This window comes from Kwoniella shandongensis, chromosome 9 (genome assembly GCF_008629635.2).
Source record: "Kwoniella shandongensis chromosome 9, complete sequence".
NCBI classification, from domain to species: domain Eukaryota; kingdom Fungi; phylum Basidiomycota; class Tremellomycetes; order Tremellales; family Cryptococcaceae; genus Kwoniella; species Kwoniella shandongensis.
In genome coordinates, this window is record NC_089295.1 from 1,446,268 (window position 1) to 1,458,286 (window position 12,019).

The 12,019-nt window shown below is 51.6% G+C and overlaps 6 protein-coding genes across 6 annotated transcripts; 3 read left to right on the forward strand and 3 right to left on the reverse strand.

The window, feature by feature from the left end:
• Positions 1 to 48: 48 nt before the first annotated feature.
• On the forward strand, positions 49 to 2,419 carry CI109_105407 (uncharacterized protein; the record flags this gene model as incomplete). The annotated part of the gene is made up of 11 exons (XM_032008406.1): positions 49 to 397; positions 480 to 625; positions 702 to 783; positions 832 to 932; positions 985 to 1,347; positions 1,415 to 1,425; positions 1,479 to 1,586; positions 1,634 to 1,806; positions 1,863 to 1,897; positions 1,948 to 2,085; positions 2,141 to 2,419. The coding sequence occupies 11 exons, from the start codon at positions 49 to 51 to the stop codon at positions 2,417 to 2,419; spliced, it is 1,785 nt and encodes a 594-aa protein (XP_031857304.1).
• Positions 2,420 to 2,826: 407 nt separating this feature from the next.
• CI109_105408 (uncharacterized protein) lies at positions 2,827 to 4,218 on the forward strand (the record flags this gene model as incomplete). The annotated part of the gene is made up of 4 exons (XM_032008405.1): positions 2,827 to 3,049; positions 3,115 to 3,389; positions 3,454 to 3,695; positions 3,750 to 4,218. The coding sequence occupies 4 exons, from the start codon at positions 2,827 to 2,829 to the stop codon at positions 4,216 to 4,218; spliced, it is 1,209 nt and encodes a 402-aa protein (XP_031857303.1).
• Positions 4,219 to 4,404: 186 nt separating this feature from the next.
• On the reverse strand, positions 4,405 to 5,319 carry CI109_105409 (uncharacterized protein; the record flags this gene model as incomplete). The annotated part of the gene is made up of 1 exon (XM_032008404.1): positions 4,405 to 5,319. The coding sequence occupies one exon, from the start codon at positions 5,317 to 5,319 to the stop codon at positions 4,405 to 4,407; it is 915 nt and encodes a 304-aa protein (XP_031857302.1).
• A 308-nt stretch (positions 5,320 to 5,627) lies between these two features.
• On the reverse strand, positions 5,628 to 7,254 carry CI109_105410 (uncharacterized protein; the record flags this gene model as incomplete). The annotated part of the gene is made up of 4 exons (XM_032008403.1): positions 5,628 to 5,889; positions 5,947 to 6,116; positions 6,168 to 6,387; positions 6,440 to 7,254. 4 exons carry the CDS (start codon positions 7,252 to 7,254, stop codon positions 5,628 to 5,630), a joined length of 1,467 nt encoding a protein of 488 aa, XP_031857301.1.
• Positions 7,255 to 8,714: 1,460 nt separating this feature from the next.
• Positions 8,715 to 9,374, forward strand: CI109_105411 (uncharacterized protein; the record flags this gene model as incomplete). The annotated part of the gene is made up of 4 exons (XM_032008402.1): positions 8,715 to 8,820; positions 8,875 to 8,998; positions 9,051 to 9,136; positions 9,190 to 9,374. 4 exons carry the CDS (start codon positions 8,715 to 8,717, stop codon positions 9,372 to 9,374), a joined length of 501 nt encoding a protein of 166 aa, XP_031857300.1.
• A 187-nt stretch (positions 9,375 to 9,561) lies between these two features.
• Positions 9,562 to 10,800, reverse strand: CI109_105412 (uncharacterized protein; the record flags this gene model as incomplete). The annotated part of the gene is made up of 7 exons (XM_032008401.1): positions 9,562 to 9,738; positions 9,794 to 10,050; positions 10,121 to 10,151; positions 10,201 to 10,379; positions 10,429 to 10,519; positions 10,566 to 10,577; positions 10,627 to 10,800. The coding sequence occupies 7 exons, from the start codon at positions 10,798 to 10,800 to the stop codon at positions 9,562 to 9,564; spliced, it is 921 nt and encodes a 306-aa protein (XP_031857299.1).
• Positions 10,801 to 12,019: the final 1,219 nt, after the last annotated feature.

The following is a 12,019-nucleotide window of genomic DNA, read 5'->3' on the forward strand; positions in this document are numbered from 1 at the left end:
AGGTCGTTTGCACAACCAAGTCCCGGCTTATAGCCATACTCCTACGCCATGTCCGCGATAGTCATCTCCACCGCTCCGGCGTACAACGAGCGGACTCCACTCCTTCGATCACAATCGCAATCACGGCGGCGTCAATCATCCTCTTCGTCTTCCTCATACTCATCTGCTTCTTCCGACTCTTCCTCGTCTGACACGCTCGTACGATCTCCCCCGCTTAAAGACTCAATCTCAACGCTACGGTTCGTCATCGTCTGTGTGGGGATATGGTCTTCCAACTTTGTGTTCGCCTTTCAGAGCACTGCTATACCAACGCTCGCTCCGGCGATTGGAAGCTGGTTTGAACATGCTGAGCTGTCCGCGTATCTGGGCAGTATGTTCACGCTATCAAATACTGCAGGTGAGTGGTCTGCTGTCCCGCCCTGTGTAATGTAGTCTGTGTAGGAGCTATAATCGCTGATGAGTCATCATCCCTTTAATAGTCATTCCCCTCTACGGCGTCCTGATGGACACGCTGGGACGCAAGTTTGCCATGATCACGGGATGTTTCTTCTTTGGCTTTGGTACCATCTTATGCGCATTATCGAACAACATGTATACGTTGATCGCAGCAAGGATCGTCGCTGGGGTGAGTGCAAGGCTGCTTCTTCGTCTAGCATTCAGATCTGGGCGACAGGGAACGACACTGACTGTACTTCACATAGCTCGGGGGAGGAGGCCTGTTAACGGTGTCAAGCGTGATTCTGACAGATTTGGTACCCCTGCGGGATAGAGGGTTCTACCAAGGTGAGTCACTACGAATACCTACCCGGCTGAAGCTGACTTGTGCACCAGGACTCATGATGACCATCTTTGGGGCAGGATCTATGCTTGGAGGTCCTATCTCCGGTTGGCTGGCAGATACATACGGCTGGCACTGGTCGTTCTGGGTCCAAGTGGGTAACATTGACCCAACACGCTGTGATGAGATAACAATACATCATCCAGATACCCGTCACCATCTTCTGCGCCGTCATCGTCGCCATCTTCCTGCCCGTCCCGCCAATCCCTCCTACTCACAAATCCCTACTCAAGGGTCTCGCCTCTCTCGACTGGATCGGCACGTTCTTCCTCATCGGATCCATCACAACCCTTATCCTCGGCTTCTCCTTCCACACCTCGTATCTCGAACCTTGGTCTGCACCAATTGTGTGGGGAATGTTACTGGCTAGTGTTGTGCTTGGCGTCGCTTTCTTCATGACAGAAGCTAGGGTGGCAAGGCCTGTTGTGCCGCTAGAACTGTTCCGGTCGAGTCATCTCGCCGCGACGCTGGGTGCTGGGTTCTTGCTATCGATATCAAACCAGGCTTTCGTGAGTTCCGGCGTCATTGTTAATGGCAGGAATGGTACGGAATAATGTTGACGATATGAGAATACAGCTATACCAAATGTACGTGATCGAGTCGATTCCCTCTAGCCAACCATCCTGACCCCATCTCATAGCCCCGTGTACTTCTCGGTGATCGTCAACACCTCGACAGCTCAAGCGGGTCTCATCATGTCGATATGTGGAGGATTAGGCTTGGCTCTTGGTTCATTGGGTGCAGGACAGTGAGTGTTTCGGCTATTGGAGAAGCCAATATCTGACAGACATGCAGCTACATTCGAAGCGGGAGATCGTGGAAATGGTTAGCACCTATATCCCTCGTCGCCCCAGTGTTCGGAATCCTTACTGCGGCGTTCTGGACCCCTTCGTGGGCGTGGTGGACGTATTGGGTCACCATCTTCCCCTGCATCTTGGGGTACTCTACGTTCTTATGTGTACAGATCGGTAGGCTCATCCACCATCGCACGATGTGAGCGAATACCACTGACAATACTGTTTAGTTGCTCTGATTTCCGCTGTGGACAGCAAGATCATGGTGAGTGAAGCTTGGTGCGAGTGGACTATAGGCTGACTCCCCGTCGATAGCCCAAAGCCACGGCCTTGCTCTACACCACTCGAAGCTTGGGAGGCACACTCGGTGTTAGTGTTGGAGGATCCATCCAACTGGGTGCTCTTGTGTCGCACTTGAAAGCTAGATTTGGCGATTTGAGCAACGGAAACGAGGTAGGTCGCAATCCTACGTGTCAAAGTGCTCAGCTGACTGACCCCGCCTCCACAGGTCATCAACGCCATTCTCCACTCCAAGTCTGCCATTCGACTTCTACCACCACGACTGAAGAACCTCGCTCTGGAAGCTTATGCGAACTCTCTTTCCGTAGTCTTCGTTGTCAGCTCTGCTATCGCCCTGATCACCTTCATCTCTTCATTCTGGATCGAATACCACGAAGTACACGGGGTGCAGAAGAGGAGTGTGAAGAGCACAGGCGGAGGGGTGAATGATGGAGGGCCATATGGGGAAGGATTGGGCGCAGCGAGTCTGGAAGGGGAGAGGGTATAATAGGTTTCACTTCCTACATTATAGATCCACGAATGTCAGCATGAAACGGGTAGCATCAGTGCGAGTAATAGGGCTCACATAAGGTGACAATGAGTTCTGACGTAGTAGAGTAACTCACAGCAATCATGATCCCTCCCATTTCGGCTGTAACTGGGTTCCGGGACTTCACCTCCACTTTGTGTTTTGACATCTTCATCTTACTTGTCATCCAAATCCTATATATATCACAGGCATAATCTACAATCGCACGAAGACCTAAACAATTGACGAAGCACGAAGAGGTGATCCTCTTACGCATTGATACGCGTTACAATCATTTCAGCTTCGTAAACCGACTCTTGGCCCATTCTCCTGATTCTGCGTCTTTCCGCTTGTAACCTTTGTTCTCACTTCACATCGCCTTCACCATGTCACCTCGTTCAAATAACGACACAGACGGCGAGGAAGATCAAGCTGGGGATGCCTTGCAATCTGTCTCAACAAGGTCTGAGCGTACAGCCGACAAACGTTCACCGCCCACAAATAGCACAATCAGTGGGCAACCGAAGACAAAGCGGAAGAGGAAGAGGAACAGCACTGAAGAGCGACTTGCGAAGATGCGTCGGAACAAGATAGAGAGGTATCCGTTCTGTAAGCGATAAGTACAATGCACAGCCGAGAGTGTATACCTAATGACACCCTTCCATCTACAATAGTTACGGTCCATTCTTCATTTCCCTCGGAAGTACAGTGCTACTACTTCTACCATCCCCACCCTGATCCCGCAACGATCGAGAAGGCGACGAACGAGCTGCTAGAGACGCATCGTCTACTTAACGCTCCAGTAACTACCTTACCTCCTCGAGGAAATATCCTGATACCTTGTGATCGAGGAGATCCATCGCCAAAGTACTTTCTGGCTCGACTATCTGGTCTGCTCACTCGAGACCACCAAGATAGGATACTATGCGCCATGGACAAAGCTCGCGACGTGAGTAGATGGTTACACCGTGGTCAACGATCGAGGAAGCTGATGTTGGCTTTCGATCGTACAGATCGACTGCAAACCTTTCACCGATCCCAGTTACTTTCACCTTGGCATCTCCCTACTCCCCTCTGAAGCGTCCACACCGCGAATCACCGACGATCTCCTACAACCTCACGAGGACGAGAAGATTTTGCATGAGAGGCAATCGGTGATGGTAGAACTGAGTCGAGCAATCGACAGCGTGGCGAACGGACGTGTGCAGAGAGGGATGAGCGAGATTGACAATGTGACTTGTCAAAAGCAGCGCAGGTGAGTCAATCAGCCCTTTCCGAACGTGTGTAGTTGACTTGTATCTGACTACAGTGTGATGCGAGAGTTGAGATCTGCCCTGGAAGACGGTACGATCTCTACGCAAGGCATCATCGACAATACCTCTCTACCTCTCGGCCTACGATTCGGGAACATCGCGACGTGTGCGACCATTAACCTTTCCAAAACCGACGCAGAGCGCGACAAACTAAATCTGGCGACGAACCATGATTCGGGACTATATACGACTTTGATGATCCTTCGTAGCGGGGACGACGAGGAGGAGAGAGATGATCGACCACAAGAGATGCTGGAACTGAAAACCCTAGGGCTGGAAGTGCCTCTGTTCGCAGGAGATGTTGTGTTACTCCAATCATCGGTGATACCGCATCGCATGAGGCCTGTAGGGGAAAAAAAGAGGGAGAACGGAGCGATTGTGACGCTGTACAACTGCGCACACACCTTGGCGTATCTGAGACGGAGAGAAGGTGAACGCGGGGACGTGAAGGAGGCAGCGTTATAGCAACAAGGCTCGTAGGGAGATAGGTGCGTTCACTTGATCTCTTTGTCAGTATACGCTGACCGCGGTCTGCAGTCATATAGTAAATATTGACATGACTGTTTGACTTCATTCGCGCAAAATCATCGTAACACCCTACTTACGTTACCTATGGACCCTCCGCCGGCTCAACGCTGTCCTCCTGCCCGACTAGTGAGGAAAAGCACCGGCACCAAAGTACTCCTTGGGAGCAGCATCGATCTCCTCCAAAAGACCTTGTCCCTTTGGCTCCCAACCGAAAGTCTTCTTGGTCCACTCGGCGCTAAGATGAGTCTGGTTGTTTGCCAAGATACCTCCAACGAATCCAAGTTCTCCCAGCTTTTCCAAGGGGATATCACCCGCCTTCCTTCCCGTCTTCTTCGCGAGAGCCTCTGCGATGTCCTTCACCTTGACCTTCTCTGCGACCTCGTGCGCCGCAATACCAGCTTCACCCTTCTCGAGAACGAGAGCGAAGAGAAGAGCGGCGTCGTCAGAGTGTCCGGTGCCCCAGTAGTTGTCGCCAACGTAAGGGATGTAACCGAGTTTGTCGGCGGCGGAGATGAGGGTGCCGAGGAAAGGGTGAATGCTGCCGGAGTCGTGAGTGATGGTTGCGAGTCGGATGGTTGCGGATCGAACACCCTTGTTCTTCAATGCTCGAACGTCGATATCGGTGAGCGCTCGCAACATTTTCCCGGTGGTAGGTTCGGTGGACTCGTCACCGGGTGCACCAATGGGAGCGGTGACGCCACTGATAATGAAAGACTTGTTGGAACCGGCCAAAGCGTCGCCAATGAGGTTGACGATCTCTCGTTCGTGAGTCGCCGCGTCGAGAGGGTTCGCCTTGTGCTCCATCGCACAGTGGATGAACGCATCGTGCGACTTGGCATTGGAGACGAGCAGGTCGTGGTCGGAGAGATCACCAATGAGGGGAGTCAGGTTGGCATGGTTGTTGACAAAGGATTTCACAAAGGATGCTCCCTCGTTGGTTCGGACGAGACCGGTGACGGTGTGACCGCGAGAGACGAGCTGTCGGGTGACGTGAGAGCCGATTCGACCGTTGGCGCCGGTGAGGAAGACGTTGACCATGGTGGGAGTTGAGTGGGTGTTGGTCGTGTTGTTCAATGATGAGGAATTGTGTGAGACGAAGAGAATACGCCTGATCTTCTCTTATACCACGTCTCAACGCCATGACCCCCGGCGACCGACTTGTGATCAGATAGCATCTTCGATGTCGATCACTTCGGTTGTCTTGGTTGACGATCCCATCACCGAACTCCGAGCTCTCGATCGCATCTGCTAAAAATAGATCTTTGCTGCTATCTATGCTTAATTCCTCGGTGTATGCATGCGTATGTGTACATCTATGCTAATCCCATCCTACGTATCATCCCCTTCTATGCATCTATCGAATTGCGAGCCCACTCTTTTCCTGCAGCACCCGCCCCAGATCTTTGTCGTATTTGACTATCCCCTTCGACGCGAGATCTCGACCCTTGATGATACCCATCTATCGGTTGATGTGCCTCCGCTGCAAAGTTTGGCTGAGGTGGCTTTGGCATGCCCACTGTTCTTGCAATGAAGACGCTGTAGACTGTCATGGTGATGTTGATACACCAGAATATAGAGACGAAGAAACATCCGAAGACTTGAACGGCGCTGTGAAGATGACTATTAGTATAAGAGTCGTTCTGTTAAGATTCAAACTTCACTCACCTGCACGTCTTGCTAGGTATAAGTTTACCCAGCTGAGCAAACGCCATGAAGATGCCAACAAGGGGGAAAGTGAACGACCACCATCCCATACTCCACTTGACCTCTCTCCTGACGACCATACCTCCGATCCACACCGCCAGTGTCGAGAGGTAGATGTATAGACCCATCCCCTGTAATCGCGCAATCAGTAATGTCCACTTTGTGCGTCCTAAGCCACTCACAATCAGCATCAAGGCGAACCACACATTGATGACAACGAACATCTCCCCTGCACCTTCCGACAGTATTCCAGACGCTGGAAAGGCAGTCTTTGCCGTGTCTGCGAGATGGAGGAAAGCAAAGGCTGTGAAACCGGGTGGACCGACGGCGATCATGTAGCCGGGGAGTGATGATGGTTCGGGATTGGGAAGCAGCATGGTTCGTGATTGCCATAAGCTCAGCCTGGACACAAGCATTAGTAAACGGGCCCCATCAACAATATTAAAACACTCACTTCAAGATGGAGATCCAGAAGCCCATACCTTGGAGCATGTACGATACACAGATGACGTATCCGGCCTGCTCGAGGGGAAGCTTCGGTGCCAGTGCTGATCCAAGTGTACCCGCAATCATAGTAGAAAGCACGAGCAGGGAGTCCGCCGGCGTGATGGTCTCCAGACTCTGTCTCCTCCCTCTCATCGTATTCTCCAGTATCATCGCGACGGAGATGTTCAGTATTATGTAGAAGATCCAGATCACGTATAGTGTTCTGGTGAACCAGAAACCGACGTAGGGTGCAGCGTAGTTGACAGAACCGACGAACAGACCAGCGATGGCCAGGGCGAAACACGGCACGTAGATCCCATCCGTGTGGTCGTAGAATGATTCGAAGAACGCGCGTGGGTGGAAGATCAGCCGTGAGAGGACGCCAGAGGTGTTGAAGACGAAGAGGACGATGTTCAGTAGGTAGAAAATGGTGCCCATGATCCGCTGACTCGCGCCTAGCATCTCGAAAGGGATACCTCCGATCAAGATGGACACAGCGCCCGTGCCCATGTTGACAGTGTAACAGTTCCATGTCCAGTACTCTGACCGCTCCTTCCACCCTCGAGGCTTGGTCACTTCTGCATCCCTCATCTTCTCGATGTCGACATTAGTCCTGGGATTGTTGCGTCGGTCGTCATTGTTGTCCGTAAGGGTTGCCGTTGTCGTCTCTGGAAGGTTGGATATGCCGTAATTGGAGGAGGAAGCGCGCGTAGATGTTTGTGCGCTGTTCAGTATGGGCGGTGGTTCCGCGTCGGCAGCGTGAATGGGGGGTGTTGTAAGCATGAATAGTAGCAAGGGCAGTTGAATGATGGATGGTGTGAAAATCGAACCGATGCACTCGAAATTTAAGCATGTTTATCATGTACGCAGGTCTGCATCTCATCCATCTCCTCGGAACGGCTCGGTCGGGTGAGATCCCTGAAAATGACCTGAAAATAGATCTATTCCGCCGGCGGTATCTCCCACCATACAATCCGTTCGCCATGCCTAACTCAAGAGGTCACGATATCTCATCGGTTGACAGCGGTCAGCTTGACCATAATCCAAGTACTGATAGTGGTGGTAAAGTCTACATTCGATGAGCAAGCAAATGGTGGCGGTGGCGTTGTTTGTTGCGATCTGGTCGTCTAGCCACCACATTTGTTCTGCTCCCGAGATCACTCTTGTGCGAAAGAATACTCAAATGATGGAGAGCATGCGAATTGTTCGTACGGATGCAGCAAGTTCAATATAAGATGTACTTTGTGTCGATTTGAAAAGTTGTTTAACAGCAAGGTTCATCGAGAATGGCGGGCGCCGGGCGGCGTCACACTTCCAAATCTATGTTATCGCTCGGAAACGCACTGTCGAAAACAGCATAATAAGGTGCAATTACCACTACGCAAATGCATAGTGGAACCTGTAGGCATGGGGTCCGAGTTGAGATCTACTCGAGACTGACACAAATTGACCCGGTTGAGCAAGCACGAACACTGGCAGGGACCTCATCTCTTTCCCTCTGTACATCGCTACAAGTGACTTGCTCAGCTGATTGAGTTGACGACCCACATGCCTCAGATCCTCACCAACCTCTCCCCGTTCCATCGGAAGAACATTCGAAATCGACAGAAGAACGGTAAGGTTCATGTTGGGATTACCTGTTACGAGAGTACGACGAGTACAACATTCCGATCTGCTACTCGGGGAAGTTATTCCACGGAAGATTCCAGCGGCAACGCGAAGTGACGAACTCTAAATACTCACAGAAGCCTGATGCCCGTTCACATGTCCAAGGGGTACTACCAGGGCTGAGCGGGATGTCGTACAAATAAAGTTGCATCTAATCATACCTGCGCGCAAACTACTACCGCAATTCCAGCAACCTTAAAGTTATTCTCGACCGTGGGGCCGTACCACATGTCGACGTTGCTCGAGAGGCGCATGGCTGGTATACAGATTAAAGTTGTTCTACGAATCGAAGCAACGCTGGACATGCAACATTGTCAGCCTGATCCGTCAACTCCGTATGACTAACTTCGACTCCGTACCTCGAGCATGTGCGACAAGGTTTGTTGATGTTGACGCACGACTGGTCAACAAAAGTCAAGTGATCGATCGCAAGTCGCAAGGTATATAACGGGTGACATCAGGTTGCACTTTTCGTCAAACTTCCCCTCGTCGTTCTTCTGGGTTGAACTCGTCGAGTTGCGACTTACTCTCTTTTATCATTGCGTCTTGTGACTCTGTTCATTGACCTTCCAATCATGCTCGTCAAGCAACTCCTCTTCGTTCTCACTATCAGTCACGTCGCTCTCGCCTATCAGCGTGCGTACGCTGTTGAGACTTGCGAACCATCGCAGCCATGCACTTGTGAGTTTGACCACTGTCACTGCCCAGCTTTCGCTGAGCACAATTTGTGTGAAGGGATGTACGAGAACACCGAAGATCCAGATAACCCCATCGTCGCCAACGGGTATTGTGCACCCGATGGCTATTGTGGCGATGACGGAGCGAGATGTGACTCTGAAGATGAGTGCTACAATCACTGGTGGGTCCGAATTATTTGCAGATTCAGTGCAACCACTGATACAGTTGTTCAGCGCATCTGGTATCTGCGGCGGAGAAGGGGCTGCATGTGACTCGGACCAGCCTTTTGAGCACGGTCAAACTACGGTAACCTGTGCACGTGAGTCGTACTCACTACATGGACAAGCCACTCGGAAGCTGAACCGTACACAGCCGACCAAGGCCTACAGTGTAACTTCGGTGAAGAGTCCGGGACGTGTGGACCAGCGCCCCCCCCACCTCAACCTTCGGGGATGAAGAAGAGGGCACTGCGGTCGACGTACCCGTATAAACAGTTCAAGTACCACCCTGGGGCAAAGTCAGTGAAGAAGCGTGCTGGACACCACTTCTACAAGTAGATTAGTACTTTATAATAAACCAACAATATGAATTAATACTATGTCACGACGTGAGATTGCCAGCAGGCGCTGGACATGACGTGAGTGAGCAGAGCGCACTCGCCAGCGTTAAGCTTTACACGGATTAATTTTAGCATGATCTCTAATTATACTTTTATCTTCACCGAATTCTGCCCTCCCTCCCCATCTAGTACAGCTCTGACCCCTTCGATCGCTCGTAGTACCAGATTGGCTGGGTCGCGTTACAGTTGGACTTTGTCGTCTGGTCGATGGGCTTGAGAATGCTCTCTTGCGGTCGACCCAGAGAGTGAGCGTAGTACCACACTTCGGTGAGGATTTGCTTGGTGGGACCGCTGCAGCCGAGCTTAAAGGCAAGGAGGTTAGTCAAGCCTCGATTTGTCATGTTCAAGACCACATACGTAAGGTACAGCACCCGAAGCATCGGCCAAGGTGTCTTGAAGCTGAGAGATCGCGTACCCAGTCCTGTTGCTAGGTATCACGCCCGCATCGGCCAGCCACTCATACGTGGGGTACTGGACCTGAGCCTTGATAACGGACTCGAGGAAATCGATCATGGACGCTTCCGTCGTGTTCTCGTATAGCGAACCGTAGCAGTCGGGTGTGCCATAGTTTCCGACGTCATATGTGGAGAAGCAGGTAGCGTGTTTGCTGAACTCTACGGGGGGTAAGTAGTCAATGTCAGCCTAGTTCGTACGTGATCAGACTCGATCTGAACCGGGACTCACCGTGTTGCCAGAAAATCCAGTCCGGAGATCCCTACACAGAGTCAGCGCGCCGATCGCCTAGCAAGTAACACACTACTCACCTGCGACTTCCAGTACTTTTGCATGTACGCCAGCAAATCCCACTTGCCGTACTTCTGCAAGAGCGGGGTGATGACATCGCCTCCCTCCCAAGCAGGAACCGGCGTGCCATCCTTTGTTCCGGTCGTGGTATTTGGGGATGGAGACGGATCGTACTGCCTGTCTAGATCGCAGTATTGGCCTGTGATACAGTGTCAGCGCCGAACAGACGAAACAACGCTTCAGCATACCATATGAGCCGTCGCAACGATCAGGCCATAATCCGTGGATTGTCCATGCTTCAGCCGGCAAGACAGATCCCTCCGACTCGAGCCCGGTGTACTACTCGGGTAAGCCAGACGCACATCGGTAGCGACAGATTACTCACAGTGTCCCAGAACTGTTTCTCGTTAGCTCAGTCCATCAGAAGAGAGTGAAACGCAACTCACTTGGGTGGTAAGAACGAAGCCTTGGACAGGGCTACAACACGTGTCCACAATCGCAGTAGTGTTCTCGCAAGAGTAGATGGGCTTCGTCAATGCACAAGTGTGGTTATCCGACGCCCATGCATTAGCGGTGGACAGACTGGCGAGGACCGGAAGAAGAGCAGCAAGAGCAAGCATGGTGAGATATCTCGATGGATGGTGAGTGGTGATAACGATAATGACCGGTTTGTCGGATAATCCGCTCTTATAAGTACTTCACTTATCAATGTCCACGTGCGTCGAGGCGTAGTGGATGCTCTGAGAGTCACCAGAATAGCGCATTGGAGTCGCCTGATTGGCAGTCGCGAAGCCGTCCGCGAGTAAGAAGGAAACCCATGCGGTCTGCACGCACGTTCGTTACTGACCTCTCACTGACAGGCACATGTTAGTCAGGAAAGTCGATGGCCTCGATGGTAGATTCGATCTGCATGTTGTGAGAGTGTCGTGGTGCTAATGGTCAGGAATTTGGCCTGTGTACTGCAGAGGAAGCGTCAGGAATCAAGATTGTGCCGGAACAGGGCGTGATCCTCCACTATTCAGGTGTGATATCGCTGTCTATCTAAAGGCGACGTTCCACCCCGGGGTTATAGAGGGTTCCCGGTGAAAGGGTGATTTGCTTCCTGACACTTTTTGGACAAGTGTTCTATACCATTAGATAGGTATTTCTGAGCTGATTCTAGATCTGTAACTCATTCTGCGAGGGGATGCATATTGGTCGAAGGGGACTCGAAAAACCGATATGGGGGAATGTCCACTTGGTCGCTATGGTGTGTCCTCAAAGTGGACAAGTGGACATTTACCCAAGGAAATTTTGGCTAAGTCCAAAGTATTTGCGCACTTCTGAATGACCTTAGAAGAATTTTTCAGAGGAAAACAGATGGTACAGTTGAATGTCCACTTGATTGTCTGGTGCTGTCCTCAAAGCGGACATCGCTTTATGGTGAGGGGGAGTCGGTCTAATGGCAGGTGGACATGTCCACTGTGTGTGGTTGGTACTGTCTTTGATGAGGACAATACCAGGTGGTTGCTGTGGATACTGAAGACAGCAAGGGGTGTTCAGTGAGTGCACTCTGAATGAACTTGGAGTAATTCTGATCAGCTGGATGTCCACTTGGTCATTTGGTACTGTCCGCCTGGTGGACATGTCGCTATGGTGAGGGGAACACTGTCTTCTGCAAGGGTTAGGGGTTAGGGGTTAGGGGTTAGGGGTTAGGGGTTAGGGGTTAGGGGGTTAGGGGTTAGGGGTTAGGGGTTAGGGGGTTAGGGGTTAGGGGGTTAGGGGTTAGGGGGTTAGGGGGGGGGGTTAGGGGTTAGGGGTTAGGGGGTTAGGGGTTTAGGGGGTTAGGGGTTAGGGGTT